The sequence below is a fragment of the Lissotriton helveticus genome, chromosome 3_1 (assembly GCF_964261635.1).
Source record: "Lissotriton helveticus chromosome 3_1, aLisHel1.1, whole genome shotgun sequence".
In the NCBI taxonomy this organism is placed as follows: domain Eukaryota; kingdom Metazoa; phylum Chordata; class Amphibia; order Caudata; family Salamandridae; genus Lissotriton; species Lissotriton helveticus.
The window spans coordinates 1,553,644,737-1,553,671,042 of NC_136061.1; the positions used below are offsets into that span (position 1 = coordinate 1,553,644,737).

General features: G+C 43.5%; 1 protein-coding gene across 1 annotated transcript in view; it reads right to left on the bottom strand.

Moving 5' to 3' along the window:
- HSPB2 (heat shock protein family B (small) member 2) overlaps positions 1-12,996 on the bottom strand; it is a 98,321-nt gene extending 85,325 nt beyond the window's left edge. The window contains exon 1 of the mRNA XM_078683949.1: positions 12,791-12,996. Coding sequence (XP_078540075.1) covers positions 12,791-12,884 — 94 coding nt within the window. The 5' untranslated portion in view covers positions 12,885-12,996. The remainder of the gene's footprint in view (positions 1-12,790) is intronic.
- Positions 12,997-26,306: the final 13,310 nt, after the last annotated feature.

The window sequence follows — 26,306 nt, forward strand, 5'->3', positions numbered from 1 at the left end:
TCTTGCTTGAGACCGGCCCTGCACCTAACCCTACACGGGTGGCCAACCCCTCACTGTGCATGGTGTAGGGTTATCCACAGGACCTACAGTACTTTGTACCCTCTACGGTTGGTCCCCATGGACCCAGATATGAGTTCCATTGATTCAGGGCATCCCTATGCTGTCCCCTCCCATATTTTTTATTGAAACAAGTTCATTTCCCAGGGACCAAGTCCCAGTGTCCTGTAATGGCAGCTTCAACATTTTTCTTCATGCTGTAGCCAACCAATAATATTGCTCGGTCCCACAGGACAGTACCTGTCCAGTAGTACTGAAATGAACGATGAGGGAAAAAGCACTCTCGGCCAATCAGATCACTCTATTTTTTTATTTGGGGTTCTGCACTGGACTCCCGTGATACCAACTACCCAGATACCTAAAATATAAATGCTAAATTCTGAAAGATGATCTCTTCAGCCTTTTTTATGTATTGCTTCTCACAATTTCCTATAGGGATTAACATGTGAAAATGATGTATGGGTCCCCCCTCTTTTGCTTGGCCCTGTTTGACGGATCACCCCAATCTTTCCAGGAAGGGGCTGGGGTGCAGGACTTTTTGGGGGAAAGTTTTGTGAAGATGTGTCAAACAGCAGCAAAGTTATTAGCAAAGCAAAACATGCGTTTCCTATGGAAACCCCTACAAAACTACACCTACACAGTGGTGACCGTATATTGGGAACCACCCACCAAGCAAAAGCAAACACTTCGGCTCCAGGGCTATCAAAATGCTCCCGCCCACTGGAAGCAGAGGTTTTTATCTTTATCCCTGTGCGCAGATATGCAGTCTGAGAAAGAGGTGAAACTATCGCTCCTGCATGCATTGAGCTGCATTTCCAGCAGCTCCCTGTGTGCAGCAGCAATGCCGACTCTCACATGTGGCAGAGACTGCAAGGGCTTTGAGCCTCCCACGTGGTTCCCATTGTGCACATTGAGTGCCCTTGCTGGGAGCGGGTAAGTGGGTCGGTGAGTGGGTGTGTGAGTGGCCAGGCCACATTTCAATGGGTGTGGGGACCTCTTACCCTCTAAATAATATATATATATATCTCAATAATGGGCCCTGAGGGATGGGGCCCCAGGACAGAAATCAGCCTGAGGAAAGGGGCTGCACAGCCCCTTTCCCCCATTCAAATGTGGCCAGTCCCTGGGGAATGGGGTCTCTGGGGCCACAGTCAACCTGGTGGGTGCTGTGTTGCCCCCCTCCCCATTGAATTATAACAGGCCCTTGAGGATGGGGTCTTTAGGGCCAAAATTGGCCTGGAGAAGGGGCTGCATGGCCCCCCCACACCCATTCAAATGTGGCCTCACACACCCACTCACAAACCTACACAGACACTCACACATCCACTCACAGACCCAATTAAACACTCACAGACCCATTCAGGCACTCACATACCCACTCACAGATCAACTCAGACACTCACGCACCCATTCACAGACCCACTCAGAGACTCACACACCCACTCACAGACCCACTTAGACACTCAAGCATCCACTCACACACTCACTCACAGACCCACTCAGACTCATGCACCCACTCACAGACCCACTCAGAGACTCATGCACCCACCCACTCACAGACTGACTCACATACTCATGGAAGCACTCACAAACCCACTCAGATACTCCCACACCTACTCACAGACCCATTGAGACACTCACTCAGACACTCATGCACCCACTCAGAGACTCAGACACCCACTCACAGACGCATTCTGACACTCATGCACTCACTCACAGACTGTCACACACACAGAGGCACTTGCATACCCACTCACAGACCCACTCAGACACTCATTCAGATTCTCATGTACCCACTCAGACATCCACTCATGTATTCATGCAATCATTCACAGATCTACTCAGACACTCACACAGCCACTCACACGGCCAGTGAGACACTTATGTAGCCCCTCCCAGGCCCACTAAGACACTCACACACCCCCTTGTAGACCCATTGAGACACTCACATACTCACTAACAAACCCACTGAAAGACTTATACACTCACTCACACACTCACTCTCAAAGGTTATATGTTACAGTTAGGAAATACAATTTAAAAACTTTTGAAATTCACTGAAAAAAACAAAGGTTACAGGCATGTTATAGTTAGGAAATAGAAATAAAAAAAACTTAAATATCCACTGAAAAAAGAAAGGTTACAGTGAAGGTACAGTTAGGCTCATATTTCACTCATACAAAACCAGTGAAATTCAACAGTTATAGTTACCTGAGCTAACTATAACTTAAGTCCCCGCAATGCACTGCTTATGACATCACATATTACATCACTCATGACATGGTCAGTGACATCACTGATGCCATCACTCATGACATCTCAAATGATATCACTGATGACTTGCGCCCCCACCATGCACAGATTTCTCATCAATAATGTCATTGCAAATGTTGCAGTGATATTATCAATGATGTCATAGAAGATGTCATGAGTGATGTAATATGTTGGGTAATTAGCAGTGCTAAAGACCCTGTGGCCAGCCCCCCACATGCAGTCAACCTTATGCTGTGCACAGCCTTTGGCTGTGCGCATTGGGGGGATGTCCACATGGCCTGTCCTGTGGGCAGGCCCTGTGTCCAACCTCCACTAAAGGCAGCCAACCCCACTCTGAGCAGGGCCTTCGGTCGTGCGGTGCAGGTGCTTGGCCACAGGGGCCATCATGTGGCCAATGCCTGCATGCAGCCAACCCCCAAAAAGCAGCCAACCCCACGCTGCACGGCAGGTGGTTGGCAGGGCCTGGAAATGGGGACCCTATCCCCCAAGGTCTTTTTAGGATGAGTCTAGCGGCAGCGCGCATGCACTGCTCGTGCTGCAAGACTGCTGTAGTAGAGTATGGGAGAGAAGCCGCGCCCACTCTCCTCCCATATTTTTCATGATCTAATTCCATTGTCTTTCCATAAATGCTGCCTTGGGATTCATTAATAGGCTTGTTAGTGCCTCCTTAGCACAACCTTATCTTCATTTGTACCCTCCAATTGCAACTGGCCCTTTTACTGCAATTGTTATAAAGGACCTGTTATTTAGTCTGTAAGCACTTTTTACTTTATTGAGTTTCTCCTACTGCAGGTCGGGCATTCACTAATTCAGCTGAAACCGCTTGTGTTTTTTAAGCAGCACAGCTGCCCCATAACACAGGCGCCTGCTTTCAATCAGTTTAACACAGTATTATCTTGTGTCTGCTTCAAGCCCCCAAGTAAATTGCATCTAGAAATGATTAGCAAATTAAGTTATGTGAATTCTGGGTAGGACATAATCCTGTGCTAATGGGCTAAAGCTGAGCAACAGCACATCTGTGTTACATGTCATCTGTACTAAAGCCACCTGACTAGTTAAGATTAATATGACTAATAGGTAACTGTTTACCATTGAGCGCACAGCTAAGTAAAAGGTGATTATACAAAGTAACAACGGTGCTCCAAAATGATAACTAATCGGTTACCACGACTAGATCAATAAGCTCAAAAGGGCTCAACAAGGATACTATAATCATCGAGCACTCAAAAAGGTCCAGTATTAGTGTTCCATTTATTGGTTTCTTGATTCTTGTCACAATTAAATCTTCATTGAAACAGTCCTCGTATTATTTTCAACAAAACAGCAGCCCATAAGGGTTAAATAACTAATTATTATAGTTGTGTCTAAAAAGAGTTATTTATATAGAATTGTTTACTCACCACCAAGTTTATAAGCTGAAAGCACCACGTGTGTATAATTTTAAACAAATAAATGGAGGGTTCTTAGTTTATTAGTTCCAAATGAAGAGTAAAAGAGAAAGAACATTGAGATTGTAGTAACAATTCCAGTTTGGCGTCATGGCTAGACCGCGAGGCTACATACCTATGCCTTCCCTCATCGGTAGCATCAATTTATCCACTTCTTAAGTATAGTGCAGTCATTAATATTAACGTATCTGAAAAAATCAGTGCATACGTATTCAGTCTCATATAATTCAGTACTTATTACCAGCGTGTACTCAACTCATAATGATCAGGACTTTCTTACCTTATCCTATAAAAGTAACGTCCAAGATTATAAAACGATATATTATGTGGCTCAGGTTTCCATATATAAGCTTCGTTATATGTTTTTACATTTCAATTTCCATATTCAGTAACAATATCTGTAAAATAATTATTTACAGACCGTTATTTAGTATTTCTGTTAGGCATTACCTTAAATAATGCACTACGGTTGCCTACAATATTATAATGGAGACAACCATACCTCTGAATATCTAGAGGTGATCCTCAAATTCTCGCCGGAAAGTAGCTCAGTACCAGTATCACGAGTATCTGTAAACGGATAAATAAATATATAGCGAGTTGTCTAGTATAAGCTCAGTAAAAGTTCTAACTGATAGTCATATTCTAAGATTACAGGCATCTGTGTGCTAGTAGTACACTCACCGATTACAGAGTCACTGGGCACCTCGGATCGCGTCTCATCGTGTCAGCGTCCTACTCAGGCGCCATCTTGATTAGTCTACTTTATAGCAAAAAAGTGGTTTTTTAGGCGCCATTTTAGTAAAGTTTTAGTGCGTCTTATACTGAGCTTCAAAACGCCAAGTTTACCTATTTATAACGATATCGTATACTGCATATATCTTAATTCTCACGTATTAGAAATATTACCCTCACTTTGAAGTATTTACGTGAATTTTTACGAAAGAGATTTTCGGCGAGAAAATAGCAACTCATGCATAAATATTTGGCATATTAACTTATTTTTCCAATTGTTACAGAGCGTGTAATATATTGCCTCACAAATGTTGTTACAAATGACAGATCTTGTATTGAAAAATAACGTGTTTTTGTTTGATGGTGTGTGGTACCGCCAAGAACTTGGGACAGCGATGGGAGCCAAATTTGCTCCGTCATTTGCCAACCTTTTCATGAGAAAGTCCTGATCATTATGAGTTGAGTACACGCTGGTAATAAGTACTGAATTATATGAGACTGAATACGTATGCACTGATTTTTTCAGATACGTTAATATTAACCACTTGGCTGCTAAGGGGTATGCATGTAGGGCCATTGACTTTCCATTGAAATCAATGGGCCCTACATGACGAGCTGGGCTCGTCATGAGCGTCGAAGGGGTTAATGACTGCACTATACTTAAGAAGTGGATAAATTGATGCTACCGATGAGGGAAGGCATAGGTATGTAGCCTCGCGGTCTAGCCATGACGCCAAACTGGAATTGTTACTACAATCTCAATGTTCTTTCTCTTTTACTCTTCATTTGGAACTAATAAACTAAGAACCCTCCATTTATTTGTTTAAAATTATACACACGTGGTGCTTTCAGCTTATAAACTTGGTGGTGAGTAAACAATTCTATATAAATAACTCTTTTTAGACACAACTATAATAATTAGTTATTTAACCCTTATGGGCTGCTGTTTTGTTGAAAATAATACGAGGACTGTTTCAATGAAGATTTAATTGTGACAAGAATCAAGAAACCAATAAATGGAACACTAATACTGGACCTTTTTGAGTGCTCGATGATTATAGTATCCACCTGACTAGTTGTTTTCAAAAGCCTGTTTTATTAATAACAACACCACCAATACCACCACCAATACCACCACCACCACCACCATCAATACCACGACATATATCACCACCAATACCACCACCACCACCACTAATACCACCACCAATACCACCATCACCAATACCACCATCACCAATACCACCACCAACAGCCCCACCAATACCACCACCACCAATACCACCACCACCAATTCCACCACCACCAATACCACCAATACCACTACCACCACCAGTACCACCACCAACAATACCCCCACCACCAATACCACCAGCAACACCACCAATACCACCACCACCACCAATATCACCACCACCAATCCAATAGGACCACCACCAATAACAATACCACCACCAATACCAATACCACCTCCAATACCACCACCACCAGTATCAATACCAATACCACCAATACCACCACCTCCAATATCACAAACACTAATACCACCAATAATACCACCACCACTAATACCACCACCACCAATGCCACCATCAATAACACCACCACCAATACAACCACCAATACCACCACCACCAATACCACAACCACCAATACCAATACCACCAATACCACCACCAATACCAATATCACCACCACCAATACCACCACCACCAAGACCTCCACTACCAATTCCACCACAACCAATACCAATACTGCCACCAATAACACCAATACCACAACCACCAATACCACCACCACTACTAATACCACCAATTCCACCACCAATACCAATAGCGCCACCAATACGTTCAATACCACCACTACCACCACAAATACCACCACCAATACCACCAGTACCACCACCAATTCCACCCCCACCAATACCACCACCAACAATACCACCACAACTACTACTACCAATACCACCAACACTAATACCACCACCACCAATAACACCACCTCCAATACCACCACCAACATTACCACCAATACCACGAACATTACCACCACCAATACCACCCCCAATGCCACCACCAATACCACTACCACCAATATCACCACCACCACCAATATCACCACCACCACTAATACCACCACCACCACTAATACCACCACCACCACCACCACCAATGCACAGCACCACCAATACCACCACCACCACCAAAAATACCACCACCAATACCACCACCACTACCACCATCAATACCACCAATACCACCACCACCACAAAAACCACCACTATCACCACTATCAATACCATTACCAATACCACCACCAATAACACCACCACCACCACCAGGACTATCACTACCACCAATATCACAACCACCAATGCCACCAGCACCACCAATACCACCATTCCCAATAGCACCACCACCAATACCACCACCTCAGCACCTCTCGCTCACTAGTAATCCCAGTGGCACTGTACGAGGCCGGAGCTGCAGCTGAGACCATCCATCCCTCCCTCCATGCCTGCCATAAAGCACAATCGGCCCTGCACCAGGAGGTGAAGCCAGGGCCCTACTACAGCTGGGGTGTTTTATGCCAAAGATAGCAATGACATTACGCAATACCACACTGCAGGAAATAGCCCCCCGTCGCTCTTCCTCCTGAGCCGCGACAGTGTAATCACAGAGCAAATGGTGTTGGTGCGCTTTGTTAGTGTTTATAGCTGGGATCATATATAACTCTCACTTCACACTTTGGACCTATCAGGATGGCACCCTTGCGGAGCTGGGACCGGCCGCCAGTGGTGCGCTAGTCCCACACCGGCAATTAGGATGCCACCACCACGGTGGCGGTGGCATCCCCCATTCACATCATTGTGGTGGGCGGTGCACACAGCACCGCCTGCCACAATGCTGTGGCTGCACACTGTGCATTTGCACGCACAACGTGGCAGGCACCACATGGTGCCTGCCACGTTGTGCATGCAAAGGAAGGGGGTACCATAGGTACCCCCCATGTGCCCCCCCAAACACCCCAACATCCTGGGGGCCCGCAATGGGCTCCCAACTGCGAAATCCGCATGCCTTTCCGTGGTAGCAACGCCGCCACGGAAAGGCTAATCCCTGCATGCATAGTAATATGGATGGCGGCGTCTAACAGACACTGCCACCATATTCAAACCTTTTCCACCCGGTCGACTCATCGACTGCCGCGCTACCCCCGCCAACATAATCAGGCGGCGGTAAATTGCATGTGGGAAGTGGATAATGGTGGGCAATCGCCACCGCCATACGGGCGGTGGTGATCTGCCCCCCATTATAATAGACCGCTTTGTGTCTGTCTAATTTACAACACTACACATTTTCTACACTGCACTATTTATCACTACTTTGAAGAAGTTGCAGGCCGGTCTCTTCCTCTGATATTTACGGTCTAACAAGCGGTAAAGAAGGACCTTTATTGCAATGCAATAGGTCGTGCATTTGCGAGAGTGTAAGTTATTAGTATTGTAAATTACCCTGTCTTTTATCTATGTTTTAAAACCCAAAACACAAGTAAAAGGCAATGCCATTTACAATGCCAATAGCACAAGCTTGTGTGAATGTGAGACCTATTGCATTGCAAATGCTTGTTTAAAGGGGAGGGTACCCCCCTCCCCGAGCATCAGTAGACCTGGGAGACCTCAACCGCAGGGCTGTAGATGTATATATATATATATATATATATATATGGTCTAGACTCCTGGCAGTTTAGGTGATATTTAAGCTTCAGCGTGTGTGAGCCTGCACCACTCCCGGTCAGTTTATATGTTTTATAAAATAGCAGAGAAGGTTCTGCATTTTCTTGCAGCTTGAAAATGAAAGGCGCTGCACATAATCAAGAATCACGTCATGTGTTTTTTAAATGGACTATTATTCACTAGAAAAGAGCGTGCTTTTTTAGTGCTGCTTATTTTCACAGTGACATTGTTCACATTGGTGGTAACTAACTGAAATGCAAGAGCGTTAAAAGAAATTTTGTACTTTAGCACTATGAAAAATGTAGCAGTTACCAGTGTTTGACACAGTGTAGAAGTGTAGCTCGAGAGTTTTGTGATTGACAATGGCACACTGTGCATGAAAAAACGTTGTCGCACATATCAAGACTTCAATAATAGCTGCAGTGAACAATGATTTTAACTAGTTTGGCAAGGACTAAATTAAATGGAACAAATTTACGTGGTAGGTTGTGTCCAGCAGCTATGCCGGGCACGGTCGAAAGACCATTATGGTCTCAATAGAGCACACAATGTAACCTTCAGTCCAGTGAGGTTGTACAACAGTACATATATGAATGCTTAAAATGTCCGATGTTTCCGCTTTTTATTAGTCCTGCATTTACACACATGTTCATACTGCTTAATCTTTAACTTCTATGTCTATGATCATGTGAGCATTTAATACTACTGCCTATGAGTATGCATAGTATATTTTCTATGTCTATAACATAAAGAGTATAAAGTTGTATTTAAAATGGTGCCCCATAGATTGAAAAAGGCTATAGTACAGAAGAAACACATCTTTCTGTGTCACGGGGTGATGAAGGATCTGCCTTATTACATTGATCTACTTCTCCAGCTTATGTGTGCATGTTCTCTTCTTAAATGGAGATGGGAGAAAGTTTGTGTGTGTGTGTGTGTTTTTTATATATATATATAAGACATTTCTTGCGTAACAGACTAATTTGCATGTTTGAACACAATATTATGCTCAGTGAAATGATAGAGATTTGCCTCACTAGTAATTTCTTTTTATTTCAAAATCAAGTGTTCCAGCAGTTAAGGGGAGTCGCGATGGGGGTCTGCTTCTCCCCCAGCTACGCGTGCTTGCACATGGGGCTGTGGGAGGAGCAGGTCCTAGGAATCACCTGTGCGGAAATAATGACCAACAACATAGTATCATGGCATAGGTTCATTGACGACCTTTTTATAGTGTGGACGGGATCGGTCAGTGAGGCAGAGAAATTCATTTCTGATGTGAATATAAATGATTTAAATTTAAGTTTCACTTGGCAAATCAGCAGCAAGTCAGTCAATTTTCTAGATGTCGAAGTGTACATCGAGGGAGGCAAGTTACAAACTAGTTTACACCGCAAGGAGACTGCAGGCAACACAGTCCTGCATGCATCCAGTCACCACCCAATGCACCTGATCCGAAGCATCCCTTTGGGGAGATGCTGAGGATCAGGAGAATTTGCAGCACAGAGGAATCCTGTGCGCAAGCACAAACAGACAGCATAGAGAGATTCTTGGAGAGAGGCTACTCAGTAACGGTGATAGAAAGAGCCATGATAAGGGCCAACAAGCAGAGTAACAATCAAGATTCAGAGGACAAATCAGGGAAAAGCCAAGAAATGGGAAAAATCGAAATGAGCCAACCTTGGCTAATAACAGCTTATAGCAGACAACATATGCAGTTACAGAAAACAATACGCAGAAATTGGTCCATAGTAAAGGGAGACTCTGTAATCGGTAGATCACTTGCAGACAAACCGGCAATAACATACAGCCGTGCAAGATCAATGAGTGACATGCTGGTGAAAAGCAGCCCAGAAGTAGTGGTTAATACGTGGCTGCAGACCAGCAAAGGATTCATAAAATGCGCAAGTTGTAAGGCATGCAAAATGGGGAAAAATAAAACTTCATACGTGACCCCATTCAGTGAGATCCCAATACCGATTACCAAGAAAATCACATGTAAGTCTGAATTTGTCGTGTATGTGCTGGAGTGTGCGTGTGGCCTGCAATAAGTGGGCAGTACCAAGTTGCAGGTCCACAAACGCATACTCCAGCACATGCGGGCGGTCAATAATTGTGATGATGCTTACCCGGTGGCGAGGCATATAAACTCTTGCCACAATGGAGATCTGGGATTTCTAAGCTATTTCTCCATAGATATGGTCCCACCGTTACACAGAGGTGGCAACAGAGAGGCGCGCTTGAGAGTCCTGTAAACTAAATATATCATAGAACTCAATTCTAAGACACCACATGGGTTAAACGCCACCGAAGACCTTTACAATTGCCTGTAAAAGACCTAACTAAACTGAGTAAATATAATAGATTCAAGAAATAAGAGATATTAATGGGAAGAAGGGAGTCATTGCAACAAAAGATTGTCGCTTGGAAAAACATGAAACACATTTATATATTGTTTTTTATATATCTATTTTTCACAGGGTGATGGTGAGGCACAGAATTTTTGCGGGGAATTTTTTCGCCCGATCGTTGGTGTCTCATTCCTATAAAAGTGTAACAAGGGCTGACCATAACATGAAGGACAGTGTAGACGCAGTTGTCTTAGCACCACAGGTCAAGCCCACTGGGGCACCATTACAAATACCACCCACAACAAACCCCCATTCTCTTTGAAGAAAACGTCAGCACTTATTTAATTGCGAATTTTGCACATAACGAGCAGATTTGCACCAATAATGAGGATATTTTATTAAACCATGAGTTTTACATTTTAAGTACAATGAATTGGTTTTAGCAATATTTATATGCATATATGTATTTATTTGCGAATATTGGCACTTTGACTGTTCATCTCAAATGAGAAATTCGGCAAAAAAACGTATAAACTTGTTTTTCAAATGCCCGGGGGGGAATAATGGGTTGGGCTGGAAGAATTCATAAAATTGATGAAAACTTACATGTGTAAACTATTACTGTGTTATATATTAACGACACTGGTATTGAGACAAGGCAGCAGTATGTTTTTTATGTCTATAGGCCCGGTGGTCAGCTGACCTGTTGTTACACTAAATAAATTGTGGTAATAGGCTAACCATGTCATGTGATCAAGGGCTCAAGGGCCCGAAACGCGTCATGGCGGAGAGAAAAGCGCACGAATAAAAACTTGCAAATCCACCTTATTGGGTCCGGTTCGTTCCTTATCCTGGCTGTAATGGTTGGATGATACAACGCAGTTCTTGAAATATATATATATATATATATATATATAACGTAATCCCCCTTCTGAACTGTTTTCAGCCCCTGGGACCCCAAGGCCCGCATTAATTAAAGGTAGGTGCCCTAGTGCCTACCCAGGTCACCCACCATACCTTTGTTGCCGCCCCAGAGGGAGCCCCAGGGCCCTGTGGCCTCAGGCAGTTCCCCACATGCTGTGGGAGCCAGCACTGCTCCCACCCGCAGGATGATGGAAAAATGAATGAGAAAAATGTGTTTTGGGGTCCCACACCTTTATCAAACCCCACTTGATGGATCACCCCGGAACTTTCAATGTGCAAGCGAGTCCAAAATAGCACTTTTGGGAAAGTTTCGTGGAGATTTGTCAAACAGAGTCAAAGTTATTAGCAACACATAAAATGTTTTTTTTTATTTAAACAGGATCATAACTATAACTACCCAGTGATGACCACCACTGGGTAATAAGTTAAACAAATTGTGTATTTGGATAGCTGTAGGCAACATATTTTTGATCAATAGCCAAATGTATAAAGTCAAATGTTTCCACTGCCCTCATAAATGCAAGAAGTAAATATCAAATTCCTTAGATGAGTATATATTATGCGTCAATCACTGATCAAGCCTAGAAATCCATGACATCTTCTATCATGTCATATAATCAATTACAGGTAGTTTAGCAAAAAAATCTTCACACAATGAAAATCTGGTGTAAATGAACGCTTTTGAGAGGGCTGGGAGTAATAATCAACGAGAAGGTACCAACGAGTATTAAAAGGAGGGAGCTGTTGAAGTAATAAAGCGAGGCGTTAGCGACTACATTAGACTGTACACAGTTTGGAGTAATATGTAAACACGTCCTCCGCCCAGAATATGGTAACGGCTGTAAAGGGTCACCACAGGTTTCCATTGTTTTCTGGAGGGGGAGGGGTCATACCACTTTCATCCCCAACTCAGTAGGGCATAATTCTATTCGACAATACTTCATTTATCTCGAAGACTGTTATCCAGGACTGCAACACACAATTCGAACTAATGCAACAACGCAGTGAATGGGGACCGCCTCCCGAAGGGGAGTGTGAAGGAGTGGAATAAAATTGCTATCAGCGAGAAGTCTGCTTCTTGGAACTCTTAATATTTTCAGGCAACAGAACTAGAAGGTAACAGAATTAAGACGCAGTCAAATCATCCGATTGGCCCAGGGTCACACAGTTTGGGCAAGTTGAGAAACCAGAACTGACTGTATGCCTCTTGCTCATATAATAAAGCCCAGGTACTAGAAGAACCCATTCCAAGCCTCCTCGTGCGCACTTACCGTCCCCAAAGTTCTGCTCGTAAATCTTGCTGGGGTTGGCGAACTCATATTCCGCACTCATGGGGTACGCGTGAGGAACAGCCCTGTCCTCCATGACTTCGAACGCGGCAGAGATTGGTTCTTGATTAAAGAAGAACAAACGATTTCCGAGTGAGAAGTCCAGGCAGTATAATGTGTTTTCACCGGGCAAATTCCAAACGTAGGGGAGGGGATGGAAATTGACGACCGAAATAGACGGAATCAGACACTGCGAGCTAGCCGGCTTACAGAGGGATGAAAGCAAGGCCTCTGCCGCATACCGGTCAAAAATATTTTTTGCTGCTGCAAACGCAACAGCAACACAATGAAAAGGACTCGCTTTTACTTTCCCTCGAAATGGAATGTTTCGATTCTAGATGTCTGTTTATTTCATGCAAAGCAAGAAAGGAGGCCTCAAGATACAGAAGAAAGACTATCAGGAGCAGATAGGTGTAGTACAGGTACTAAGTGGGAGCGCAGGTGAAAGTTCATCGGGGGAGGGGTGGGTAGTTGTAAAGATGGCACAAGGCTTCTATTGGGCTTTGGTTGGTCCATTTGTGCTTAAAATTAACTCAATGAATCGTTCAGGGTAATACACAGTATAACTTATCTCTAGCTGTACAGCAGCAATACGTCACTGAAGAGGTTAAAGTCACTGGGGCAGATTTACAAGAAAGTGAGGCATCTGTATAGATGCATCACTTTCCCTGCGCCACCCTGAGAAACCCTTGCGCCACAATGGATGCGCTGTATTTACAATACGGTGCACCATGGCGCAAGGACTGACAGATGTGTCAGTAATTCTGACGCATCTGTTGGGGTAAAAGTCACGTATTGCTGGAGTCGTGTCGCAAGCACTACGCAATTCGAGCAATGCATTCTGAGGCCTATTTCCACTACACTGCGTCACTCTTTTTGATGCAGTGGCGTCCTAGAAGTGATGCCGTGAAATCTTGTAGATTTCACTTCGTCACTTTTACAAGGCTTTCCTGTGTGGGAACTGGCCCACCCTGCATACATTATACCTGACGGCGGTATAATGTGACGCAGGGCTTTACAACGTGACGAATCTCCCTAGATGCATCACATTGTAAATTGGCCACATTTTTTATGCCGCAGCTGTGTCACAAAAGTAATGCAATGGCGACGCAAAAGTGCCACAAGGGGCTTGTAACTCTGCCCCACAGAGCTCAGGGTAAGCACTTTATAAAGACACAGTTCATCAGGGTAATTTATAAATACATTATCACTGTTGAGTGTGGTGAGGGGCCATGGCTCACAAGTGAGCCATGGCTCTTCCACTTCCCCATTAACGGTATGCTGTTTTGTTCATGTGCAAATGAATTTATGCCATAGCAGTGAAATAAATGTGGACCAATAATGCATTACTTAGAGCAACAGTACTAAGCAACACACATTCATACAATTATGACAACAGTTCAGGCGTCAAGTTGAAGTTTATTACAAAGTACAGCAAAATTGACATGGAAAACACTTTTACGGTCTTACAGATTGTGTTTAACAACTACACACAGAGGGAAGCAACTCTCCTAATAGTGTCAATATCTCCACTGTTATTTTGTTTATATGACACAATGGCGAGAATTTTCAAAATGATAAAATATCGCCCAAAAATATCCACAACCTTACTGTCATGACCCTACATTTAAAAAGAAAAATACAAATGTTGACAACAAAAATATTGTTGAAAAAATATATAAAATACAACAATAATAAAAACAATGAAACACAATATATGGTCACTACAGAAAACTAATAAAGCTTCACAATAACTACGAAAAAATATATTTAACCCAAAAGTATCTACATAATTAATTTTTTTTTTTACTTAAACATTATATTTCAAAATATTAAAATATATAAATAAAATATACATATAGAATGAAAGATAAAACACGTATTAATGTTTACCATAAGTAGTTAAAAAAAACTAAGTAAAACAACTTTCCAAACAACCAATTAAATTAAACTTAAAGGTAGTTAACAGAAAGAAAGACTTTCCCAATTTGAAAAAAAGCATAAAAAGGTAGCCTACGGTCGGTTTTTAAGAAGATTATGAATAAAGAAAACTGATACAAGACCTGCTGAATGGATCTGAAATGTTGTTATACTAGACCTGCTTTGATATTGAGGGGAGTGCTGGATCATTTTGTTCTTGTACATGAAAATCTTGTCTTTAAGTTTTTTGCAATATCTACAGAACATAATAAAGTGCATAATATCTTGGTGAGAGGAGCCGTCACATCCACAAGGTCAGGGTTGACTATTAGACTCAGTTGAGTTAACAATCCATAAAAAGCAGTGAAGCATATTAAAACTAATAGGTCTTAATAGAAAGTGAAGGTATGCATTTAAATCAAACTCGAGACACAGTTCTATGGAAGTGTTTGGCAGCAAAATAACATGGGCCCATACTGAGGGCTCTGTAAGCTCCATCTGATGTCTCACAGGGCCTGGCCACCTAAATTAGTTGGTTCAAAGTCGCATTAAGTCAGACTTCATGGTCTTATCTGGGTTGTCAAAAAGCTCCCATCTTCCTGATTCAGAGAGGCAGGTACTCATGTACCCTAACCATGGAATAGAGTGGCATTTATCTTTGGGAAAGACAATCTTTCAGAGGCAGCCAATTTAACGTATATTCTGGTCTGGTTCAGCTAGTGATCTGCCTGATAAGGGGTGCAGACCAATGATGTCATTTAGTAGGGGAGACCAAACTCTTGATGGGCTATATAAGAAGGTGTACACTGTGGGACACCCAGCAATCTTCTACAGAATTTATATTCGTTTGCGAGTAGAGCGGCAACTCCCACGTAGCCTTATACATCTCCTTGCATGGCAACTGAAACACATTTGGCCTAATATTATTTAGGCATTACCCCTGTGGGCTTCTAGCCCAATCTAGTGTCAAAGTAAAACATGGCCCCAATTGTCCTCATCAAGGTGATTCTCTTATTCATCAAGAGGGGAGACCATGTGCAGACACAATCAAAATGAACTTCAAGCCATGAGAAGAATGGAACCCTCTCCAAGACACAGCCATTTGCTGAGAACTGCCTGTATTTCACGGATTTAGGACCCATTGTCAACCCAATGAACTTACTAGAACTAGTGAATAAATCTAAGTCTTCCATGAAAGCGACACATGAATCTATTAACTGCTGTAATCCCAGCGCTATCCTTGACAACAGTCTGTGTTATCTACATATAATAAGGTGGGTATGGGGCATGATCTCACCCACAATCAACATTCACCAATAGGGAACTTTCCAGCTCATTGATAGATATAAAAAGAAATGAGGCCAAAATGCAAACCTGGAGCACTCCCTCCTAACCTTAAATGGCTTTGTGCAAGAACCATCATTATTATTTTGCACCGTAGAAGACATATCAAGATGGAGGTCACTTCAAGAATACACAATAGATAATATGAGTTCCCTGAGCTTGGCCCTATTCACTCTGTCAAAAGCAGAGGTGAGGTCCATGACCTTGTATTAATGTATTTGCTTGTTGCAAGTTCAGCCATTGATCATTGATGCTGAGACCAAATCTAAAGCTGAACTGCAGATCGTAGAGAATGTCATTATCCTCTGCACCGGTTGAGAGCCTTTTGAGAATCACCCTCCCACAACCTTCACAACTGTCTCTACCAATTAAATGGAAAGATATAAATGGGGGCCAGCCCTTTTTAAAAATGGGAACTATACCCCAGGATGATCAAGACTTAGGTGGACCCTCCACCTACCCGGCATTAATGCTATGCACACATATAGGGATCCAGATTTCAGGGTCACTCAAAAAATGATCAACCGGGATCCCAGCTGGGCCTAGGGCCTTGTTGCTAGAGAGAGCCAAATGACATTTATTACATCCTCTAGACCCACAGACAAGGTGGAAACACCAACTGTGGTTAGAGTCTTATCAAGCAGGGCCTTGTAAACTATGTCAGATATCCCTTCAAAATGATTTATCAATGACTCTAGGGGAATATGAGAGGCAACTGTGCCATAACCTGTGTTGTTAAAGAAAGGATGATTAGCAAACTCTCAAAACATGGTGCTGCTTTTTAGTATGGAAGCTGAACGTAATTCCTGCAAAAGCTCTTCCTTAATTTATTTTTTCCTCCCAAAAATCTGCCCTTTATAGTTCCTTCTACAGCCAGTGATCATATTGTTATCCCTTGCAAAGGGTTCTCTGCACCCTGGAGCAACTTTTATCAAACCATCTCTGTATAATCTTGGACTAGCAGGAACAGGGAGCATGAGCAAGGAGTGGACCACCTTCGCAAGTTATAAAAAAGGCTCCTACAACCACCATTGGGTTTGTTGAGTACCCCCGCAGTGATCTAGTTCCGAGGAACAAATCTCCCACAAATGAACAAGGAAAGCTTCTGTGGCCACTTTAGACCACCCTAATCTTCTCTCTTGATCACCCCATAATATGTCTAAGGTATTGGACTTACAGACATCTTTTCAAGTGACAGAAGCCAACTCAACAACAAGGAAATAAGATTGGGGTCACCAAAACCCATTGTATGCCCCATAATATCCTCTAAATTACTAAACAGCTTACATGAAACCAAGATAGAACCTACCACAGTTGAACAACCTGTAGCCGTAAAAGCTGGGGGAAGAGAGTCTGGTCCCTGTGAATCAAGAGCTTCATAGGAACAAGGCAAATTAAATTCACAGATAAAAGCATTTAGGAGGCCGCCTAAACTTGAATCTTCTAAATAAAACTTGTGAGCATGAGCAGACAAGAGCTTAGGGCCAAAGAGTTGACAATGGCCCAAGAATGGATGTACATTAAAGTCCCCCATCAATATTGTCCAAAAATAAGACAAATTCTTAACTCGTTAATTCCCTAAAAACTTGCACAGGATGCCCACATGTTCTCAAGAAGAGGTGCCGGAGACGGCATTATAGAAGTTAATTACCAGCAGTTCTCACTTGTCTGGGAACTGATAGCAACTGCCTGAAAATTGGATGCTAAAATTATCAATGACAACAATTCACCTTTGGGTCTCCTGCAGATGAGTGAGTTGCAGGAATAAAAAAGGATTGAATACCACCCAAAGCGAAAGAATCACAAGTGTCTCATGTTTCTCGGATGGCAATTTTGTCATACCTAGAGATAATATTTAGCCGCTCTGGGTCTGCTTTTCAAGGGTGATGGCTGCCTGTACTCTGGATGCTTCCTCCAATTATTTTAACTCTCACTCCAATTTAAATAATCTTGGCTCACATTCTTATGCTGAAACATTGCGGGTTGCAGTTAAAAAAAAAAAGCAGACCCAGACTGGTTAAATATTATCTCTAGCTACGACAAAATTGCCATTTTGTCAAGCCGGGAGTGACAAGAAATTTTCCTCGCCAGGTACCACCTGACCTTGCTATGCCACTGGCAGTGCGTATTGCACGGCACTGACAGGTGAGTCCTGCCTGCCAGAATCGGATATTTACCCTGATCTCGGCGGCCATATTGGGACATGGAGGAGCTGAGCTGCAGGGAACGCATGGGCGCTCGGCACCCCCCTGGACCTCCAGTGAGTGCTACGAGGCATACGAGACCAGTGCTGCATCCATTTTAATGCATGCGCTGGGATTGCCACAAACAGCTTTAAATGCATGTCCTTTTGGGTCACTTCCTTTTTGGCTGCCTCACTGGAACAAGCTGAAATTTGAGAGTGGACATTGCTCTGTAGGTGCCTGGGGTGCTGCTGTGTTCCTGGTACTCCTGAACCCACTGCCTATCCTTATTTTGGCAACCATTGGAGTCAGACTCCCATACTGATTTGTCTTGCTGTGCAGGGTTTGTCCTTGACAGTAAGCCAGCTTTCGTGGAGTAGAGAGCTGGTTTGTTGGGCCTGCCCGCAGGTGACCTCCTTAGTTCATTATGGGGAGGGGTGACCCAAAGCAGGAAAAACTTCCCTTTGAGAGGGTCAAGCAGTCAGACAGGCTTGAGCCCGTTTCTGACACAGAGGAAAGGGGATCAGATCCTACCCCCAACATACATCTTACGCCGGGCTGGCAGGCAGAACTGCGTGCCGGATTCCGTGCCATTGGCCAGAGATTTGGTACCTTAACATCACGCCTAAATAGCCTGGTAGAACGGCTTGAGTGACATGGTAATGGTCTAGATGGTTTGAATTACCCCAGGAAGGGTAAACAAGTTTTCGCATACCTTAACAGACATGGAGCTAAGATAGTTTTCCTATAGGAAACACACTTCCCACCACTGAACTCCCCCATTTTTGCCAAATCCTGGGGGACGCATAGAAACTTTTCTGGTTATAGCACTTATTCACAAGGTCTGTGCACCCTTATTCATAAAAGCGTAACCTTTCGTCCTAGTGCTAGTCATATTGATAACGAGGTCGATACATTGTACTGTTTTTTTGCCTGGCTGACAACGACGTGTTCCTTGTAAATGTATATGCCCCTAATGTAGACAACCCATCTTTTTTCCTTGACCTCTCCTTGACTAGGGGCAAATTTGATACTGACACTGTACTATTGTGGGTGATTTTAATTTGCCTCAAGATCCACTCCTAGATTCCACTGGTACACATGTTAATAGTAAACCACAGGCCACATTCATATCGATTGACATTAAAGATACCTATTACCTGAGTGATGCTTGGCAACATATACACTCCACTAACCGGCATACACTTGCTACTCAGCACCAAATGCTGTATGGACAAGTATTGAATGTTGGCTGTTATCAGATAATACCCTCTCCTGGCTGAGTGATGTCCGACACCTCCTGCGCACATTGTCAGGCCCTCAATGTCCCATTTGATGGAGGAATCAAGAGGCGATGGTGCTTCCCAGATACTGCCCTCATGGACGCAGTGCACCGTCTGAACTCCATGAATCCATCTTGGAGTACTTCAGCTTAAATAGTGGCTTGGTGTCACGTCAGGTAACTATGTGGGATGCCTTCAAGGCATATATAAGAAGTGTATGTATTTCAAAACATGCTGGGGTCCTTAAGGATATAAGAAACAACATAGCATGCATAGAAGCCAAATTGGCGAGATTGGTTTACCTTAATACGCAACACAATGACAACTCTCTCTTACTATAACGCACACAACTTCATGACGAATTCCAATCCTTGAGAAGTTTCCTATCCTGGCATCTATGCTTGGGCCTGGCGTTACGGGGAGGGTGAGCCCCCAAGATTTACACTGGCGCGTCTACTTCACCCCAATCAAGGTCCGGACTACATAGCGGCGCTTTTGCTAGATGACGGCAGATGGATTACGACCAACATCACTATTGCTGATACTTTACTTTGCTACTATGAACAACTATACTCCAATAATAATGCAAGTGATGAGTATGGGAGAAGGGCCTACGTTGAAGAAATCGTAAGTGTGTGGCTGACAGACGCACACTGTTGGTTCTTAGATGGACTGTTGGACTTGGCCCTTTTTTTTAGGGTCATCCCTAAACGTTTTGCCTTTCTACTATCCTATTGTCTGACATGGTGTTGGTGGTTCTAGGACTCTGGGCCCTTTAGCACTGCTGTCCAGTGTAAAGTGCGTGTGCTCTCTGTGATAAATCGGGTAAGATTAGTCTGCACCTGTTTTGCCTATTTAATTTACCTATCAGTCCCTTGTAGTGGTATCTCATATACCCAGGGCTGGTAAATTAAATTCTACTGGTGGGCTTGCAGCGCTGATTTCACCACCCACGAAAGTAGCCTTTCAACCTATCCCATGCCTCTGCCATTGCAGGGCCTGTGTGTGCAGTGTAACTGCCGCTGTGACGTGGCACCTAAAGTGTGTGCCATGTGCAAGACCCCCCTTTCACTGCATGTCAGTCACTCCTAAGGTAGTCCGTAACTATCCCTATGGGCAGGGTGCATTGTAGGTAAAAGGTAGGACATGTACCTTAAGTGTATGACATGTCCTGGTAGTGACAAACAGCAATTTTGGTTTCTCACTACTGTGAGGCTGCCCTCCAATAGGAATGCATTGGGGGTTCCCTGATAAGTGTTTCAGTGGTAATTACTGATATGAGAGGAGCAGCGTGGTCAAGTTTGGTATATTTGGAATAGTGATAATAAATGCTATGTAATGGTGTGCGCAGATTTATTATAACTATTTTAGAAATGCCACTTTTAGAAGTTGGTATTTCTGTGTGCTATGTGTCTTCCTACCTGATGTGAATAGCATGTCTGGCTTTTGAGTGACAGGGGCTGGTTAGGTGTGTGTGGCTCCAGGAGGGGCAGGCAGAGTCAGAAATAGGCTGAATGGGACATCTGCATTTGGAGTAGTGGGAGGAGAAGTCCATGGTTCCTGAATAGGTCTGTGCCTAGCCTGTACAATGCTGGCTCTGCCCCGTGGTGTGTCTGATCACCGAACACCCACCTGACAATGGGGAAGAGGAACCCTGTAAAAAGAGTGCTCCAAACCCCCCAGAACCAGTTGGGACTGGTTCCCCCAAGCCCTGTGCCAGGGCAGACAAAGCAAATATGGGATATAAATATAGAGGCTGTGACCCCATGAAAGTGTTGTGCTTTTGTGCTTCCAGAGGACTGATGCTGCTGGGCCCCAGTTGGAACCGCCACGAGGGACTGCCTCCCTGCTGGAGGGCCTTGTGTGCTGGCCTGCCTGGGCCCAGCCTTTGACCCGTGGAGCTTTTGGACCAGAGCACCCTGTGAGCGCTGAAATAACTCTCCCAGGACAGGGAGGGTGTTGGGGCTTCGCAGCACGGAGCTGCAACCCATTTAGAGTGAATACTGACGTGGGGATTCCCCTGCATTTTTGCTGATCTGGCGGGAGCCCACCCCACATTTATGATTATTTGATAGCGGGAGCTCATCTTGTGTTTGTGCTCCTTCAGTGGGAGCCCACCCTGTATTTCTGCATCTTTTAAAAGCCGGGTGCCCACCCCGCACTTGAGCTTTACTTTAAAGCGGGTACCCACCCTGCATTGCACCACCGAGGAGAAAGTGAGCCGCCGCCACTGCGAGCAGCAAAACCGGTAGTCAGGAGCGCCAGGCCTGACTGTGGGCGGAGTCGCAGCAGAGAGGAAGTGCCGGCAGGAGGACGGGAGCCTAGCCTGCCTCCATGAGCCAACGCAGCAGGAAGTCAGGTGAGCTGATGTGTGCATGAAGGCAGGGCTCCCTTGGCCAGAGAAGAGCCCCGAGTGCCGCCTAAAGACCAGAGGATAAGCCAGGAGGAGTCCAGGAGAACCCCGTTTAGTGGTAGCACGGAGTGAGCAGCTGGGGGCGGTTTAAGGCACATTGTCAGTGCGTGCCCCCTCCATTGCACATTGTCAGAGCTCCCTGAGGCACAGTGAGTGCCAGTCATATTTTCCTTCACAGTTGTACCGCCGTTGCGGGCAGCTGCACCAAGGGGGCACTTTTGTTTTTAAGAGTCCCTGGGTGGGGCTCAGGCGGCACAGGGGTGCCAGGCCTTTTCCACAGCTGCACCGCACCAGCGCGGTCAGCTGCAACGTTTGGCCGCATTTGGTTTTCAGGGTCCCAGTGGGGCCCTCGGGGCACAGTGAGCGCCAGTGCCTGCATTTATTTTCACAGCTGCACCACCAGTTAGCGGCAGCTGCAACGTGGGGGCATATCTTTTAGAAAGTCCCAGTGGGGACCCATGAGGCACAGTAGTGTCAGCACCATTCTTTTCTGTGAGGGAATTTTTATTTATAATAAGAAGAAAGGGGTGAGTTCCACTCCTGCCCTGCGCCAGCGCTTTGGCACTTGGCTTCGCTGCATTTGTAACTGGGACCTGACATTTTGGACATAGGGCATTTGAGCCCCAGTGACAGGCCATTTGGCCTGGGGTCAGTTTCAGTTTGTTATAACCCGTGATTACTGCATAATGAGTCTATGCTTGTGACATCTATTGCATAATGTGATTTATTGTATACTGTGTTTGTGCTGCTGATTATGTCTGATCTCATGGGATTTATGCGTCATGTGTTTATGTTACTAAGGTGATATAGTGCTGCGCACAGTATTCTACCAGTAGTAGCTGGTTGTGTTTTCTGAGGTATATTCTATCTAAATAGAACAAAACACAAATAAACAATGACATCATTTAAAAAACAATGCTAAGTTAAAGTTTCCAACCTAAAAAAATAGAAATTAAAATTAAATGTACAATTTTTTAGCTGAAGTCCTTGTAAAAAATATAACAAATAAAAAAATGAAAAAATTATCCTTTAAAAATGATCTTTAAAAAAATGAAATTAAATAACACTTAGGGGCCGATTCCGATCTGGGTCGGAAAGCTCTCCGACCGAGCCGGATCCGTAGTGTTTCCGACCGAGCCAGACTCCTGCAGTCCGACCGAACGAGTACGATGCGGCCGCATGCTGCCGGACTCAGTTCGGTTGGACTCCCATAGAAGTCAATGGGAGCCGGTTTGTACAACGCGTACATGGGCTCCCATTGACTGAATTGGTACGTCTCGCACAAGGACGCCCCCTACAGTGGGTACGCGTCGGTGCCATCCGCACTGTACATGCCTGTGTTGGGGAGACCCTTGGGTCTCCCCCTGTGTCCGAGTAGTAAGGCTGCGGGTGACGCGGACTTCGGCTCAATACGGCTGTCCGACGCGTGCATCGTACTGGCTCGGTCGGCATTCGCCTCCATTGCACGGCACGGTTTGCTTACAGATGAGACTTACGGAGTGGTTCAGACCCGGAAACGATTCAGTCGGTGATTTTGCGTTTCTCACGTCGTACTTGCTCGCTCATACAGCTGTATGAGTCGGTTGGAAAACATGCGTACGGCTCATACTTTTTCCAGCCAGATCGCGCTCGGAGCCTTTCCGAGCGAGATCGGAATCAGCCCCTAAATAGAGTATCCAATATGACAAAGAAATTCCTGGAAATCGATCAAAAATCAGATTTTTTTTAAATTAATAAATCCTCCAGGTAAATTGAATAAAAACAAGGAAAAATCCAAAATAACTTTGTTTAAAAAAACTAACCATCTATTTTTAATTACAAAAAAAATGCTTCTATGGTGAATAATAATCTCTGGAATCCAAGTTAACTATCTGTAAACCCACCCAAATACTATTTTCAACCGACTCAATGAACACAGTAGAAACACAAATCAATGAAAAGAATGTGCATGTGCATCAAAAACACATACAAAGCATATACACCTACAATAGAGAATACCACACTCTCCTAACATAACTAATACAAATTCCAATAAAATAATATAGAAAAAATAAAAAGGAACAAGCTACCTAACTCTTAAAACATTCCCCCAAACACAAAACCCTTGGAAAATAATTCAAAATTGCGATTGCACTGAGCCTTGAACATTCCAAAATGACAATGACATTTAAAAAATTAAGCAAGCAGTGAAAAGAAATATTATAAATTAGGCATGAAAAAAACTAACATAGAATAGAAAATAATAGAACAAATAAATTCGTGTTTTTAGTATTTTTTGTAGAATAATATAAAGCATGCAAAAAAAGTTATAGAGCGTTTTGGTCTTAAAAAAATACATGAAATATAGTAAAATATAGAAAAATAAAAGATAATAATTTATTTACAGTACTTTTTTTTATAAATAAATCATTAAAAAAGAGAAATGATAAATATGTTTATGTAAAATGTTTAGTAAAACAAGTTAAAATAAACAGTATAATAATAAACAAAAATATATCTTCACCAATTTTTATAATATCAAATGTTGACTTTATAATTTTATGAACAAAATATGAACTTGTGTGAATACAAATGGTGGAAAAAGGTTGGTCTTATATATTCTTAACTAACTAATGTATTTTCCAAATGTGCAATAAAGAAATGAAAAATAGAAATGTAAATGAAAAATTTGTAATATTAGTAAAAAATACACTTGTATTAAAAAAGTATGATATCTTTTCCTACTCCAATCTCAGAAATATTGGGAAATTCTAACATTTTTGGATATCTCAGGATTAATATGTCCATTTTCAGCCTATCCACATTGATGAAAGTGGGGGACTTTGGGGAGTTCATATGTACTATTCCAACTCCAGACCTATTCTCACTTGGAAACTGTTTGAATTTAAGGGGGTCAGATTTCCTATTCTGACTACAATCTTAGTCACATTTGGGAAAATGGTGGACTTTGGAGAACTCAAATGTACTTTTACTGCTCCAAACCTAGCCACATCGAGCAACCTGTGAGACTTTGGGGACCTCAGATACTATTCCAACTCCAAACTTAAGCACATTTGGGAAAACATTGGATTTTGGGGAGAACAGGTTTACTATTCTCAAGCCACTAAGCCACATTGGGGAAAGTGTCAGACTTTGGTGAGATCAGATTTTCTATTTTCACTCCATATTTAGCCACATTGAGGAAAGTGTTGGACTTTGGGGAGGTCAGGTTTACTATACCCACTCCAAACCTAGCTACAGTCAGTCAGAAATACTTTTATTTGATCTCGTCAAAAATCATAAAAGAGCTGTGCAAAGTGTTGGACTATTAGTACTCAGGTTTAGCAATCTCATTTCAGACTTAGCCACATTGGGGAAAGTGTTGGACTTTGGGGAGGTCAGATTTGCTACTTCCTCTCCATAACCTAGTCACATATGTAGTGCCTCGTTTGTACAATATTAAGTGCCAGGGTCTGACCACGAGGCCACTGCAGCTTGCACCACCCATCGCCCTTGTCATCACTGCCAAAACAACTACAGTGCAGCAGTCTACCTGGTTGCTAAAGTACTTTGGCATCTCTTCAGGGTGTGAAGAAATATATAAATGCAACTACAATACAAGGAAATATAACACATGCAAAAAGCGATCATCTCACTGATAATGCTGCTCATTAATGTTATTGGAACACATAAAATGCATCTGAGGTTTAGATTGCATCACCGGTCACCGTGACTTTCTCTTCTTTTAATCTTTTTATGGTTCCTGATTAAAATACAAACATAAGCAAACACAAGATATGCATCTGGGCCTTCTAAAGTTGCTCTTCAGGCAATACCACAAATTTAAAGTATGCTATTCAACCACTCTTGATAAAGTCACACTTAAAAAGCAACTTCAACGGTGTGTTTTACCAAATGAACTTGTTTGCCTGGTAGTTTGGTAGGACAGATCTGCAATGTTATTGAATTAGTGTGGTGGAAAAACATTTAGGTATCTAGGGCCATATTTTGGCTGGTTGTTTTCTTGAAGGAAGAGCTTCCTTGTTGATGACTGGTTGTCTTGTCATGTGCTGTTGGGTGATCTTCTTTCTACCTCTGTGGGGTAGTGAGTTTTCCCTATACGGACAGTTATGAAGACTGTCTACTGGTGTCTAGTGGTCATCCATCTCTCAGCGGGTGATGATGCCTTACAATGTTTGTGTTTTGGTCAGGCCACATGAAGGGCTCGCTCCCTCCCCGCAGGACAGGGCCCGGGCCACCGTCAGCACCATTGCCCGGCCCAGCCGCCATCTTGGACACGGCACCACGCGGCCGCGCGGCCTCAGCCCGACCCCAAC